Consider the following 17,208-nt stretch of genomic DNA (forward strand, 5'->3'; position numbering starts at 1 on the left):
AAACTTAGTTTTTTTTTTTTAAATGGAACACCCTATATTTTATTTTATATTCGAAATTCTCTTAACTTACCCATCACAAAAATATAAAGGTTTGTTATGTTATATAGGGCTTTTACAAAGTTATAACCAATTTTTTTATGAAAAACGTAACAAGTTCAGCTCCCTGTATAAATAAAAATAAGCACAACAGCAATGGTTTATTGGTGCTATTTTTTTTGTTGATTGTCAAAATTTATAAAAATGGTTGATATTGCTAATTTTCCTTATATCGAATACAGGGTGAGTCAAAACGCAAGTACATTTTTTTCTCAGAAATTTTAAATGGAACACCCTGTATTTTATATCACCATCGAAAAGTATCATTACCGTACTTTAATTTTTGTATAATATTCCCTATGCCTAAATTTGTTAGTTTTCGAGATATTTTCATTTTTCAGAGCAAATTATTAATATTAAGGTGTTCTATTTAAAATTACTGAGAAAATAATGTACTTGCGTTTTGACTCATCCTGTATTCGATATAAAGAAAATTAGCAATATCAACCATTTTTTTTTATTTTGACAATCAACAAAAAATATGGCACCAATAAACCATTGCTGTTGTGCTTATTTTTATTTATACAGGGAGCTGAACTTATTACGATTTTCGTAGAACATTGGTTATAACTTAATATAAATTGGAAAATATTGGAATATAAAATAAAATATAGGGTGTTCCATTTAAAAAACATAAGTTTGGTCTGCCACTATGATATCGAACACCCTGTAACATTCTAACTAATTTTGTAATGTGAAGCTCAAAGTTGGTTACAAGTTTTGTTATTAACTTTTATTGCTATCTATTACTATAGCGGATCTACTAAGCTTTATCACACTAATCAATCACCCTGATTTTGTATTTACCTGTACAGGTCTGCTGCGCAGTAATGAACACAACCTGTATCAGCAGCCAGATGGCCGGTACGGTGTTCGAGGAAGCATATGGAACAATATATGAAAGAATCAGCTGTCTTAAAATAGTTTCTCGAAAACGTTGCTTAGACACAGATGCACATTGGAGTATGTATATTTAAAGTGGCTCCATTATCTTCAATCGAATGTTAATGAGAATATTTTGCAACACATTTTTTAGTTAGTTAAATTTTTAGCTGTATTTTTTATAAAAGTAAAGAAAACAACCAATATGAATTTTAAAATACTTTATACAGTTTTATTACAATCAATCATTTCTCCAAACAGTTTCCACTTCATCAGTCCTATACCTCTGTGTTATAAAGGAATCTTCCCATTTCATTCTAACTCCAGCTCCAAACATTTCCGCACCTGCGTGGGCGATCATTATTCCATTATCTATACAAAACCGTTCATCGGTAGCAAACAGTTCGGCTCCCCTTTCCTTGCACATTACACCCATCATTTCTTGAAGTCTAAGATTGCAGCCTACACCTCCGACAATAAGAACTTCTTGGGAGTTGCAGTGGGCTAAGGCTCGTTCTGTTGTTTCAACTAACATGGCAAATATTGTTTCCTAAAAAACATATTATATATTTTGTTTGGTACATAATAAAAGTGCGGATAAAAAATCGAGCGGTTTGCACGCGTACCTTTTCGATGCGAGCTGATCTTGCGCCTCAGCGCGCTATTAAAATATCGATATATTGCCAAAAATAAACCTATAGTCAGTTCGCTAAACTCAAGACACAACTGACTAGTGATTTTAGTAAGTAATTTTGCCAATTTAGTAAAATTGGCAAAACAATAATTAGTAAATACACACACCGGCAAAATTAGCAGAACGCCTTAAAAATGGGACATGTTTGATGGCTCGAATTTCCTAAACCTGTTGTCCGATTTGAGTGATTCTTTAGTATGTTATAGTTTCATTATTTAAGAATATCGGTGTAATAATATTGTTGCTAGACAGGTAAATGTCATTTTATACCGGGTGTAACAATCATACTGTGTTTTTTTCTTAAAATTCGGAACACCCTGTGGAATATTCTAGCATATATAAAATATTGAAATTAAAACTCAATTATAGCCTTAGGCTTTCTTAACATTTTTTTTATTCATTTGCTTGTTGGAAAATAAAAAAGTTCTGGGCTTTAACAACTAGCCATGTTTTTCATTAATAAATCCTCATAGTAGGGGAGGAAAGTATGCTAGATTTGCAGTTACTCGAGCGTTATGGGGACCTATTGGATTGTGAAGAGTGGGTGCTAAAACCAAAAAAAGTTAAGATAAGTTTTCCATAAAGTGTCGGACTCTCCATCTTTTAATTTAATTTTCCATTTCCACCAATCTTTTTTCCGATTATAGCGCCATCTACCCATAAAATTTGCTTATTTTTACGTCAAGAATCCAAATCTGCAATAAAAATTGGAGGCTTCTATTTAAGATTTTAAAGTAACCCCCACCCCACCTCCGTGAGGGATCGTGTTTGGTGACATTCGATAGATTTTTGAAAAATATTAAATACGTGTATTTTGCAGTTTTACGATCTGACGTTCATTTCGCGAAATATCGTATTTAAAATTTTTAATTTACCCCCACCCCTCTCTGTGGGGTGACGTGTTTAGTATTATTCGATAGAATTTTTAAAAATATTGAACACGTATTTTTTAGTTTTTCAATCTGACGTTTATTTCGCGAAATATTCGCTTTTTTTTGACAAACTTTGTGACTCACCCATTTTCTTACGCCCCGCTCAAATCGTCAGATTTTTTAAATATACACTATTTTGCATGTATTTAACTTAACTTATCTTAATCCCCCCTTAATGGATTAATAATTAAAGGTCCCCCCTTAATGAATTCCCCGGTGTTAAGAACCAATGTTATCAACTCCTCATGTGATAACCTGACGCGCTCGAGTAACTGCAAAGATCCCCGCTTGGGCTCCCCTACCATCATTATCTGCTTAGTTTAATAAACAAGCCTAAAGTAATTCAATAAATGTATTAAATAAATAAATTACTAAGCGATGTAAGCTATGTCACAATGACGACCTCCCGTGGATTTCAGCTGAACTAGCTTCGAGGGGGTTTTAATGTCAAACGCTGAGAGCACATGCATTCGAATCAAGTATGTAATATTCAGTATTTATTTTTGCATGTTTTTTTACAAATTTTATATACAACATCGACGAAAAATGAACATCAGATCGAAAAACTGCAAAATACACGTATTCAATATTTTTGAAAAATCTATCGAATGGCACCAAACACGAGCCCCCACGGAGGTGGGGGTGAGGGATTTAATTTAAAATCTTAAATAGGAGCCCCAGGCAACTTTTATTCGACACATTTTTTCGAATTATGGATAGATCGCGCTATAATCGGAAAAAAGCGATTGTTTCAAATGGAAAATTAAATTAAAAAAAATGAAAAGTATCCCACTATATGGAAAACTTAACTTAACCTTTTTCTGGTTTTAGCACATACTCTTCACAATCCAATAAGTTCCCATAACGCTCGAGTAACTGCAAATTTAGCATATTTTCCTCCCCTACGATGAGGATTTATTGATGAAAAACATGAATAGTTGTTAACGCACATAACTTTTTTATTATCCCACATAATTAAATGAATCGAAAAGTAAAATGTTATGAAAGCCTAACTCTACAACCGAGTTTTAATTATAATATTATACATATGCTAGAATATTCCACAGGGTGTTCCAAACTTTAAGAAAAAATCACAGTATGATTGGTACACCCAGTATAAAATGATGTTTACCTGTCTAGCAACAATATTATCACAACGATATTCTTAAATAATAAGGCTATAACATACTAAAAGAATCAATCAAATCGGACAACTGGTTTAGAAAATTCGAGACATCAAACACGTCCCATTTTAAGGTGTTCGGCTAATTTTGCCGGTGTGTGTAGTTAATAATTACTAAATACTTAGTAATTTTGTCAATTTTGGCAAAATTGGTCAAAAACAAAAAAATTAACTACTAAAATCACTAGCCAGTTGTGTCTGAGTTTAGCGAACCGACTATACCAAGATTTTCCCAAGCTCAAAATGTTCCTTATTTCAGAGAGCGCCAAAAGTGCTCTTACTAGTTTCAACTCTTGTTAGAGTTTCTTCAGAGAGCACAAATTTGATTCTCTCTGAACAACTAAAATTATGGCTGTCAGCCTCGATCCACAAACGAAAGATTATCATGATATGGATGGCGTCGCGGCATCTGCTAAAGACTAACGAAAGTTTTAGTTTTAATATTTAGTCTTAGTAAAACTTTCGTGTTTAATTTTGGTATTAATATTGAAAGTAAAATTTTCGTTTTTTTTAAGTACAACTTTAAATGAGTATAACTTTTATACAAATAAAGATAAAGTAATTTAATAAATTCTATTTGAAGGTCTATAAATTAAGCTTTAAAATGAGACTTTGTAACGCTAATTTTGTAGAATTTTAAATATCTCGACTTCTAATTATTATATTAAAGTTTAGTAAACGCATTTTCTTTACTTTTATTTAAGGAATAAATTTTATAAAAAAAAAATAAAAAAAATTGTTTATCTCTTTTAGTTTACGAACTAGAGCCTTATAAACAACTAAATTATTTATAACAATTTTTTTTTCTACTCGGGTCGAAATTGCACCACCAAATTCGTGATCAGCAGCCAAAGTACATAAAAAAAATGTGGTGAAGTATTTTCAATGGGAAATAAGCCACAATTTTACCAAAAAAAATAAATTTATTAACGTTTCGACGCCCAAGTCGGGTTTCGTTGTCAAAATACAAAATAATACTAATATTTATTTCCCATTAAAAATACTTCACTATAAAAATGCCACAAGGAAATAGCTTCAGAACAACATTAAAAAAATGTGGGTGGACCCATCAGAATTTAAAAGCTACAGTGACCCGTATTTGGGGCCAGCTAAGTCACTGTGGTAACTTAAATTGCTTAATGAGAATATTTATATATCATATTTTATTGAGCGTTTACTATTTTTTGATCTTCACTTGATAATTTTGGTTTTTTTAGTTTTTTGTGTGTAACAACTAGAGATAAAATCGAATCACAATAAATCATGTAGCAAGAACAAAGAATCTGTCCACAAACATATCATTGCAGTGATCAAACTTCATGAATTTGGTTTTGAATTAGTGCTTCGTTCATTTTATTTCTTAGGTTAAACTCAGAGCGATTTTTAGTTGCAATACATTTTCAAAATGAAAAATCTTTGCAAGAAATGTTTTTTGTCGAATTAAATTTTTTAGCAAAAAGCTACACTCGCGATCATAAAAACGTGTCACTCGATGAGTTATTTAAGTTAGATGTCTCGAATTTTCTAAACCTGTTGTCCGATTTGAGTGATTTTTTAGTATTATATAGCCTTATTCTTTAGCAATAAAGCTATAATAATATTGTTGCTACACCGGTAAATTTTCATTGTATACCGGGTGAAACAATCATACTGTGTTTATTCCTAAAAGTTCGGAACACCCTGTGAAATGTTTTAGCATAGATAAAATATTGAAATTAAAACTCAATAATTGTAGCATTAGGCTCTCTTAACATTTTACTTTTTGATTTATTTGTTTATGTGTGACAAAAAAAAAGTTAAGCACGTTAATAACTAGCCATGTTCTCCATCAATATAGGGTGTTTCTAAATAAGTACGACAAACTTTAAGGGTTAATTCTGTATGAAAAATAATGGCAGTTTGCTTTATAAACATAGGTCCGGAAATGCTTCGTTTTCGAGATACGGGATGTTGAAATTTTTCTTACAAACTGACGATTTATTTATTGCTCTAAAACCAATAGAGATATACAAATGAAATTTGGTAGGTTTTAAGAGGCAGTTATTGTGTATTTTTTGACATACAATTAATAATTATATATTCACCATTGGCGTGCATACGGATATAAACATTTTAGATACATCCCGTATGCACGCCAATGGTGAATATAAAATTCTTAATTGTATGTCAAAAGATGCGCCATAACTACCTCTTAACATCTACTAAATTTAATTTGCATATCTCAACCGGTTTTAGAGCAATAAATAAATCGTCAATTTGTAAGAAAAAATTTAACATCCCGTATCTCGAAACCGAAGAATTTGCGGCCATACGTTTATAAAGCAAACGGTCATTATTTTTTCATGCAGAATTGCCCCTTAAAGTTTGTCGCACATATTTAGAAACACCCTGTATTGATGAAGAACAGGGTTAGCTGTTAAGGTGCCTAACTTTTTTTATTATCCAACATAAACAAAGAAATCAAAAAAGAAAATGTTAAGAAAACCTAAGGCTACAATCGAGTTTAAATTTCAATATTTTATCTATGCTAAAACAATACACGGGGTGTTTCGAACTTTGAGGAATAAACACAGTATGATTGTGACACCCTGTATATTATTTTTCTCATGATCATCTTTCAATGCGTCACAGTTTTTCGATTTCTTTCTAACGCATTAAATTGTATGTGACAGAAAAAAAGGCACGTCCGTGATTACAGACGTTTACAACATTTATTCTAGTTATTCTAGTTGTCGATAGATGGCGCCATAATAAAAAAAATAATTTTTTTTAATTAGATAATAATATTACAAATATAATCTGTATAATTTATAAGACTATACAAATCAAAGAAAATACCATTTTATAAATGCAAGAAACACATTTGATTTGTTTTTATTCCAAATTGAAAATAAAATGTGACAACTGTCAGATTTAACTAAAACGTCATGTTAGAATAAATGTCATAAATGTGTATTATCACGGACTTACCCTTTTTCCTATCATTTGTTACGCACTGAAAAATGCTCATGAAAAGGACAATACAATGACAATTTACCTGTCTAGCAACAATATTATTATGGCGATATTGTTAAAGAATAGGGCTATAACATACTAAAAAAATCACTCAAATCGGACAACAGGTTTAGAAAATTCGAGACATCTAACTTGAATAATTCATCGAGTAACCCGCTTTTTATAATCGCAAGTGTATTTTATTAGACTAAATTTTCGCATAAATGTTCTAGTTACATAATTTTTGTAGGAAAAACTTTTTTTGTTTGGCCTTTATAGAATTCTATAATTTATAGAATGCCTTATTAAGAAACATTTACCAACCTGTAAAGAGAAACAGAGATCCTCAGGCGTGTATCCCTCTTTCAGTAAACTTTTTGTCTTTGATTCCATAAACGACAAAATTCCTGAAAAACTAACATCCATACCTTTAACACAATAAGGCAATAGAACATATTTAGATCCTTTTTTAGCCATTTGTTCAATATTATAGCCTGGGCTAGGATCATTAGAAATCTTCAATACTCTTGCAAATCGGTCTAAGCAGTTACCAACAGCTATATCAATAGTTTCTCCAAAAATTCTATACCTTTTTCTTGCGTAAGCTATGATTTGAGTATTACCACCACTAACATAGAGGACAGTGGGATTACTGGCTCCAGTTATTAGTCTACCCATCTCGATATCTAATAATCAATTAAGAAAATAATATACTACATATGTATAGGATCAGAGATGTAAATCATGACGTTTTCATGTGCGCGTAAATTTTGAAAAGGCCTTTGATAAAGTTCGCCATGAAAAAATGCTACATATTCTCAAAACTTCCGGTCGGGACGGTAGGGAAATTAGAATAATCGCAAATTTGTATTGGGACCAGGCTGCATGTGTTAGGGTTGGGAATCAGTGCTCTGAAGAAGTAAAAATCAAGCGTGGAGTTCGACAAGGCTGTATATTGTCACCAATGCTGTTTAATCTTCACGCTGAAACAATCTTAAATGAAATAATGTTGGAAAACGCAAAAGAGGGCATACTCATTAATGGCGTGCTTATGAACAATATCAGATACGCAGATGACATCTTGTTAGTGACAGGATCATTTGAACATCTGCAAGCGTTATTGAATCGAATGGTGGCTTTCTGCGCGATATATGGACTCAAACTCAACGCAAGAAAAACAAAGTTTATGGTTTATGGTTATTAGTAAACAGACAGCCGTAAATAATAATAACTATAACGTAACAATTGGTGATGACTCAATTGAACGAGTAAGTAATCTTGTATATCTGGGTACTCATATTAATGAAAGCTGGAACCCTAGTACAGAAATAAAAAGTAGAATTGTCAATGCAAGAACAAGTTTTATGAAATTTAAGAAAATCCTGTGCAGTCATGATCTAAATTTGGAACTTCGCATAAGAATGGTTCGATGTTATATATTCCCAGTACTGCTTTACGGGGTTGAAGCATGGACCCTGATAGAATCGCTTTTAAAAACCCTAGAAGCATTTGAGATGTCGGTCTACCGCCGTATTCTGAAGATCAGCTGGGTAGAAAGAGTCACAAACGAAAGGGTTTTGCAACGTTTGAATAAAAGTTGCGAAGTAGTGAACACGGTTAAGAGGCGCAAATTGGAATACTTTGGCCATGTAATGAGTCACCCAGAAAAATATGACATACTTCACATTGTCATGCAAGGTAAAATAATGGAAAAAAGAAGTGTGGGCCGCCGTACAACTTCTTGGCTTAAAAACCTACGCCAATGGTTTGGAAAAACTAGCACTGAATTCTTTCGTGCGGCTGTAAATAAGACAATGATTGTTAATATGCTGGGCAACATGAGAGCCAACGATCGACAAGCGGTCTCGGCTCCTTAAGAAGAAGTATAGGATTAGGACTACAAGCACAAGCAATGAATGTACAAGAACAAGCGACGAATGTATAAAGGCCTGGTTTGTCTGCCAGATCGGTCCGAAATATTTCGGCGGTATAGCATGAAACAGTACGATACCGTTTCCATGAAACCCAATATATGTGAAATAAATAAGAACGGTTTGTATAAAAGATCGAAACGAAATTTCGCAAAGGTGTACGATTGTTCGTGAACGACAGTTAGTTTCAATCAAACGCGTTTTGATTTCAACGATTTAAGAACGGCACATATTTACAGAAAATTTGTACTTCTTTAAATAAAATTTTGTATTTTTTTATACAGACTACCTTAAATGTCTTAACATTTCCGGAACCGTGCTATAAAAACTTACGCTGCAGACCGTGCGGGGCAACTATGGTACCCCACTAAAATACTTTAATAATTCATTTAAATTGTACATTATTGTTTGGAAAGTTATATAATAAAGCACTAGTAACTGAAATAATTTGTTTTTATTATTAAAAAGATTTACGTTTTTTTATTTTTACCTGTAATTACAATTTGATCTAATTCATCATTTTTACAGTCAAGGCATAAAAATGTTTTACTTTCTTCTCGATGTATGCAAATGGGATTTCTGCATGTACTACATGATATTTTGGTCTTTCTATCACGTGCCCTGGCACAAAAGCTGCATCTTCGACTTGTATATTGTTGAATGTCTCTGGCAGGGGTTTCTGGCACTGTGTGCCCCGAGGAGTTAATTTCAATTTTAGTATAAAATTTAAATTATATTTTATAATTTTTATAAAAAAACGATTTAATAATATGTTTTCTAAGATTACCTGGAAGGATAAAAAAAAATAAAAATTTTTTGAAAAGTTATAAAGACAAAACCGCATCTGGGGTACCTAAGATGCCCCGCACGGCCACGGAAAGTAAAATATCACGGCCACGGAAAATATCATAAATTAGAGTTATCTACACTAGAGGTTGAAATATTAATAGAAAAAGTTAAAGAAACTCCTCCGTTGTATACAAAGAAACTAAAAATGTAAGAACTCAGGTATAACAGAACAATATCGCAGACGCATCACCGTCATCCTGTTCTTCTTCTACGAGCGTAGCAATAAACAAAGTCATGTCTGCAACCATTATTTTTAGGACGAGTTTCTTTTAAATACATAAAATTGACACTGAAAGTTATATCGCAACGAAATTACTGCATGTATACAGACAGACGAAACTTCTGAACGGATTAATTCCCTGAGATAGAGCGATATTTTTCGTGCTATATCAACGAAATATTTCGGGCCGATCGATCTGGTCAGACAAACCAGGCCTTAACTGATAGATCTTGAAACGCTTCCCTGTTGAGTCTACTCCTACTCATGGCTTTGGCAAGATCATACGCTGCTGTTTAGTGAGTGTAGTATTAACTGCATTAATAAAATACAGTACATTCAGTTAGATGTACTGTATTATTACAAAAATAAACTCTGGGATGCTAGCATCTCACCTAACAAATGTAATAAAGTTAAAACTTGTTGAACGAGAGTTTGTTAGCCATAATCTTCCCCTCTGATTAGACGGTTGGAGGATCATTGACTACTACATTTCCATAATTGGTTTTTCCTTTTCTGTACTTGGCTTTTCCTTCTTTTTTATTTATTTATATTTTTTTCTGTATCATTGCTTTCATCTAGTATTTATAGTTAATTATGGATTTCTCATTTCGACTTCTCTAGTATACATGTGGATTTCTTGTATTTGTGTTTAAAATATGTATTAGTTATTGTCATATTGTTTAAAGTGCAAAATTCCAGCAATCTCCTTTTGTATTGTTATTTCTGGTCATTTCTCCAAATGGTCCTATAAGTCTAATGACCAGATAACAGCGAAACTACAGGGTAATAGTCCATGGTGCTTAATGTATGCTGATGATGTCGTGTTAGTAGGAAATAGTGAAAGAGACAAAACAAAAACTGGAACAGTGGAGACAAGCTCTGGAGGAAAAAGGTTTAAAACTTAGTAGGACAAAGACAGAGTATTTGCAATGTTCATTTAAAGATGGAGTTACTACAAATAACATGGTATCTTTAGATGGTGAACTGATTGTAAAAAGCAATAGTTTTAAGTACCTGGGATCGATATTACAGAGTAACGGAGAAATAGATGGAGATGCATGCAGTAGAATTGTGACGCATGTGCGTCACACAGATTAAATTAAGTTGTGAACGATTTTAATCATTTAAAAGAAGTGCGAAACACGGTGGTCCAAGAAATACAAGGTAATTAGGGTTTTTCGAAAAAATTTCATTGAAATTGTACAGTCCTTGTAAACCCTATCCGTTGAAGGAAATTTGGCCACTAGAAAAACATCTTATCAGTTGCATTCTGCGGCATGCAAGTCAGGATTTATCGTCGCTGTCATTTTGATTCAAAATATTCTGAATATCTAGGCCTATAGTCAACCGCCTACAATCTGCGCAAACTAATGTTTTAAAGGTAGCGGAACATATTCGTCAAATCATGGATATTTTTAAAAACACAGACAGAACGCAGAGAACATAACAAACACTTTATTGCATGAAGCCAATAAGATAGCTGAAGAATGCGGTTTTGAATTATCTACCCCTAGAACTGTAAACAAGCAACAGCATAGAAGCAATCAACCAGCTGATACGTCTAGTGAATATTGGAGGCGATCCATGATTCTTCCGTATCTGGCTTCTATCATATCTTCTCTAGAGATACAGTTTTCCGAAGAAAATACGCCAGCCTTCGCTCTGAGTCTTCTGCATCTTAAGCATTTTTCAAAAATCGATTTAAATTGCCTTAAATTAGAACTGACACAAGCCTTAAACCACTATGAAATAGATGGAATAGATGCAGAGCTAGAAGTATGGGTAGAACATTGGAATAAAAACGCCTTAATAATGAGTTAGACAACTTCAACACCCTTGAAATTTTTGAGGTCGTTCGGCAGTCTTATTCGAAAAATAAAAACATGGTTGCGGAGTACAATGGTCGAAGATCGCCTTAATGGGCGGAAATGGGCTTAATGAGCATTCATCGGAAACAAATATTACCAAAAAAGAAATAGTTTATAGAGAAAAAGACAATTTATCTGGCTTCACAAATCGAAGGCTTATCCAGGAGGAAATAAACTTGTTTTTGCATCACGTTTTTGTAAAAAGCAATAAAAAAGTTTTTAAATATTTAAAATATATTTAGTTTGCTTCATTTTTGTATGAAGGCGTTGAGTTATAATTTTGGCTCTAAAAACGTTATTTTCAAAACTTTTCTGAGGGAAACCCTATCCCCTCTCCCCCCTCAGTGAAGACTCTCAATTTACGTCTATATCTATTATTGCTTATCTAACAATTTTTTTATGTCTCAAATCTGCCGTCCCCTAGTTTTGATCCTGCGGACGCCCATGTATTAAAGTATGATTATTTTCCATTTTTACTGTTCCTTGTCCTTTTTTCTTGATCTCTGATATTGCTATTATACTTAATTCTGCTGCCTCAAACTCCTCTAAGTACTATAGTTTTATTTCTATACAATATTCATGCTCTTAATGTACAATTTTCCAACTGATACTTATATGTCTAGATGTTTAATTTAGATTATTGTCTAGATGTTTAATTTATTTGCACCTGTTGTCATAGCTATAAGTTTTGCCTTTATCATATTTCTTGTGTTTGTGCCACAAACTGGCTCTGTTTTTCCAACTTCCATTTCTTCTCCACTCTACTCTACTCTACTGTCAACTATGATATTTTTAAAACCTACTTTTACTGTTTCACTATTTTTCCTGAGTTCTTTATATTTTTCAGTTATGTCTTGTCTCAATTCTGTTTCTTTGTTTATTAGATCATCATTTATGGATACCTTTTCAGCCGACTCTTTTTGCATAGGTATTTATCGATGGCTTAGTGTGAAAACCTCGTATCTCATTAAATTATAATTTTACAGGAGAGGCAAAAAACTGATATTCTGCATTTATAATCTAAAAACAAAAACTACTGTTACGTATTTTAATTTGAGCACATTGAGACAAATATCTTATCTTGGCCCAGAGCTGAAAGTGTTAAATATTGCTATTAAATGGGAAATACAAATATTAACTATGAAAAACACGTAAATATCCTTGCAGTATATAGAGCCTTTGCCCAAGTAACTATGATAACCTCGTATATCTTGATATACGTGTTTTTCATCTAAAATGAGGTTGTGTTGATGATTATTTACGAGGTTTTCATTTTTCATAGCTTATTGCACACCTCCAAATACTAGGTTGATACAGTACAAATCTTTTGATTTAAGGTTTATAAAATGTTTCTATATGCCGGACTACCTTTTGTTGTTCACAAAAAAACATTTCTCCAAGTCGAATTTCTTAAACAAACACTCCAAATTAAGTAAAAAATTCTTGGTTATAAATATACGTGGTATTCACACTAAATCAAGAGAGCAATTGATATACGTGGTATCTTTTTTCGGCTGTAGAAAATAGTCTGGTGTATTTGGATTTTTTCTAACAGTTGTAAATCGTGAGATACAAGGTTTTCAAACTAAAACCACCAAAATGTCATTTTCGAAAAAAAAAATGAGATACAAGGTTTTCACACTAAGACATCGTTATATCTTTTTACACTTGATCTCTTATTTGGAAACCAATTAAAAAAAGAGATAATAAAACATATAAACTAAGAAACAAAGAAATGGCAAAGATAAATATTTGAGAAAAAAGTAAATGAAAAGCTTGGAACAATAAAAGAAACAGAAACCAATAATGATATAGACAACCTAAGGAACAACTATTGGATACTACTAAGGAAGTATATGAACATGGAACAAGTAAAAAAGACTCAACAAAGAAACCAAAAGGTATTCGACAGAATGCTGAAATTAGAACACAAAAAAAACATGAAATATACAGCATTAAAGATAAAAATGGGGAATTAATAATACAGGAGCTATTCCGACAAAAACTTGATGAGAACATTGAACTAAACGTTCCACTCAAGACACCACAGAACATTGATGAAGCCGTCGCAAATCTAACAAAAGGAATTCAAACAGCAGCCTGGCACGCAACTCCCAATGTTACCGATAATAAATCCAAAGGTGACAATCCAATTATTGTAAAAGAAAAAATCATAGAGAAACGAAGACTTCGTAAAAAGTGGCAAAACAATAGAACTGAAATCAATAAAAGGAATTATAACAGAGCAGCATCTGAATTAAAAAGACAACTACTCACAATAAGGAATCAGAACGTACAAGAGTACCTCGAAAACTAGCACCTACGGAAGCAACAGATTTTTCTCTATGGCGTGCTACACGGAAAATGAAAAGACCAATACAACAAATACCTCCGCTTAGAGACTCTGCGGGAACATGGGTCAGAAGTAATAATGAAAAGGCAAAGGCCTTTGCTGAACACCTAAGCAACATCTTTAAACCTTACAACATGGACCAAAACGACGAAGATAATAATGAAATTTAAAATTTTCTTGATATACCTTTTCAAATGGATCTCCCAAACAAAAAATTTAAACCTAAAAAAATCCGAATGGTAATAATGGATGAAATCAATCCAAAAAAGGCTCCTGGATATGACCTCGTCACTGGAAAAATCCTGCAAAACGTAACTAAGAAAACAATCATGGCAATAACACATATATTTAATGCAATACTTACGTATGCACATTTTTCCAATCAGTGGAAAGTAGCAGAGATCATAATGTTACAAAAACCAGGAAAAGACCCCAAAGAACTGAACTCATATAGACCCATTAGTCTCTTACCTATTTATCTAAGCTATTTGAAAAAAATGTTTCTACATCGATTAGAACCAATAATAGAAGAAACAAGATTAATTCCAAAACATCAATTTGGTTTTCATAGCAAATATGGAACAATAGAGCAAACACATCGTATAGTCAAACAAATCATCAATGATCTAGAAAACAAGAGGTACTGTAGTGCAGCTTTTCTAGATATCAGCCAAGCATTCGACAAAGTGTGGCATACAGGACTTCTCCATAAGCTGAAGAAAAATCTTCTGTATCAATATTATTTAATTATAAAATCGTATCTGACAGATCGCTTTTCATTAGTAAAACAACAAGATGCTCGCTCAGAACTATTTAAAATAAAATCCCGTGTCCCACAAGGTAGTGTACTTGGTCCCTTACTATACCTGTTATTTACTGCTGACCTACCTACAACTAGATTGACAACAGTCGCAACATTCGCAGATGACACAGGTATTATCGCATCTCACACAGACCCCCAAAGAGCTTCGCATAACTTACAAGCCCACTTAAATAAAATAGAAAAATGGTTAAAAAAATGGAAACTAAAAGCTAATGAAACAAAATCGACCCACATGACATTTACCATGCGAAGAGAGAGCTGTCCACCAGTATACATAAACAACAAACAATTATTACAAGTAGATACAACCAAATACCTGGGCATACATCTAGATAAAAGACTAACATGGAGAAAACACATCTTCACCAAAAGAAAGCAACTTGGACTCAAACTTCAACAAATGTACTGGATTCTGGGTAGACATTCAAGACTGTCAATTGAAAATAAATTAGTGGTAAACAAAGCCATACTTAAACCCATATGGACCTATGGCATACAGCTATGGGGCTCAGCCAGCAACTCTAACTTGCAAATCATACAACGTTTTCAAAATAAGGCATTAAGAACCATAGTAAACGCTCCATGGTACATCCCCAACGCAATAATAGAGAGAGACCTGAAAGTTCCCAGCATCAAAGAAGAAATCAGCAAATACAGTGAAAAGTATGAAGAAAGACTTGTACGCATCCAAATGATTTCGCGAGTGAATTATTAAACACGGAGGGTGAAGTTCGCAGACTTAAGCGTTATAAACCAACTGACTTACCAAATAGATTTTAGATAAATTAGAACTATTTTAAGTTTTACCTTATTTTACTAGTAGTACGATCTATACATTTGTTGATAATTTAGAAAGGAAAGTTTTCATTGGAATTCTTACCTACATGTCATAGCCTAAGAAAGTCATAACTTAACTGATTGTTCCTAACGGAACAGATTGTTAAATAAATTGGAGTAATAAAAAAAAATAATACAAACAAAACAAATAGTGTTAAAAGATAGAAAGAGCACTTTGAAAAACTATATAAATTAGGTAGATGACATTAACGAAGAACAAAATAATGTAGGTGTAATTATTTTTATTAAAACCTCGGCTGTGTTTAGAGATGTTCTAAACTTGCGTTGGCTGCATTATGAGGCATATATTTCCCCTAGTGAACCTTTGTCACAGTGCATTATGTTATGACGTAGGCAACTGGTTATGTACCTACCAAGTGGAGTACAAGATGTTAATTTCACTGAATGAGATGCCAGCTACATGTACGAGCTAGAAAAATATTCAAATATGTTTTAAGACTCAACAAAAACCATATTTTGCATGACAATCAGTTGTTTAAATTAAAGGATACGTCCTATACAGTGGTTTACTCCAAGAAGTGGCTTGTTCCATAACTGAGCTACAGTCCTTGCCACAACAGCAACGGTGGCTAAAGGAGCTCCCATTCCAGGACCTTTTGTGTAACAAATGACATCTATATCTTCAGGCTTTAATTGTGATTCCTGTAAAGCTTCCTTTAATACCACTAAAACGTTTTCCCTGTGGTGTTGTGCTGTCTCCTTAGGTAAAAAACCCTCACCCGGTGGTGTAATATAGGTTCTTCTACAATTTGAAAGTACTTTGCCATCCTTAATTATCCCAATACCTAATTTATTTGCACTTCCTTCGAAACCTAATGCTACAACCATGATATTCTCTATAAATTATACAAATTGCAAATTTAAATCACTTTCACCTTTCAGGACATAACCACATAACCTCACAAAAACATATATTTATTTATTTTGAAGTCTTTTCTGTGGTCTTTTCAACCGCAACACACATTGCACAAAACACACTTGGAGCTACAGACCGAGCGCGTCTTGTAAATTGCACGGCTTCGCGCAATCGTACTTAATACACGTCAGGTGTTTAAAAATTTGATATTATGTGGTGTGAATTTTTAAAACTTTTAAGTGTGGTTTTTGACCGTTGTGAAAAATTATTTATTTAGTTTTGTGTTTATAATTTAAACTCTTGTTTTATTTTTAAAGTGTTATTTTTGTTGTAAGTAGAAAATGACACGTTGTCGTTGTACTAAGTGTAACATAAACTTTTCGAAATCTACTAACTTGACGGCACATGTTAAAAAAAACATCCAAGTGATATCATATTTTATACAGAGTGTTTGGTAAAGAATGGGCCATAACTTAACCGTAGATTTCTAAGCTTAAAATAGGTGGATTTAAGCTAACTTACCTTAGCATAAAAGTTGATAATAACCGAAATACAGGGTGTCAAAATTAAACTTTTATTTTATTTATTCTTGAATATTTCCCGAAAGGCATGCGATAACAACACGAAATTTGGTAAGCGGGGGTTTTTTGGGATGAGAAATCTAAATTC

At 32.9% G+C, this 17,208-nt stretch overlaps 1 protein-coding gene across 1 annotated transcript; it reads right to left on the minus strand.

The window, feature by feature from the left end:
* Positions 1-1,184: 1,184 nt before the first annotated feature.
* LOC114326240 (tRNA N6-adenosine threonylcarbamoyltransferase) lies at positions 1,185-16,626 on the minus strand. The gene is made up of 3 exons (XM_028274542.2): positions 16,175-16,626; positions 7,106-7,467; positions 1,185-1,528 (listed from the first exon to the last, which is right to left on the minus strand). Exons 1-3 carry the CDS (start codon positions 16,509-16,511, stop codon positions 1,220-1,222), a joined length of 1,008 nt encoding a protein of 335 aa, XP_028130343.1. The 5' UTR covers positions 16,512-16,626; the 3' UTR covers positions 1,185-1,219.
* Positions 16,627-17,208: the final 582 nt, after the last annotated feature.

The sequence above is a fragment of the Diabrotica virgifera genome, chromosome 7, assembly GCF_917563875.1.
Source record: "Diabrotica virgifera virgifera chromosome 7, PGI_DIABVI_V3a".
In the NCBI taxonomy this organism is placed as follows: domain Eukaryota; kingdom Metazoa; phylum Arthropoda; class Insecta; order Coleoptera; family Chrysomelidae; genus Diabrotica; species Diabrotica virgifera.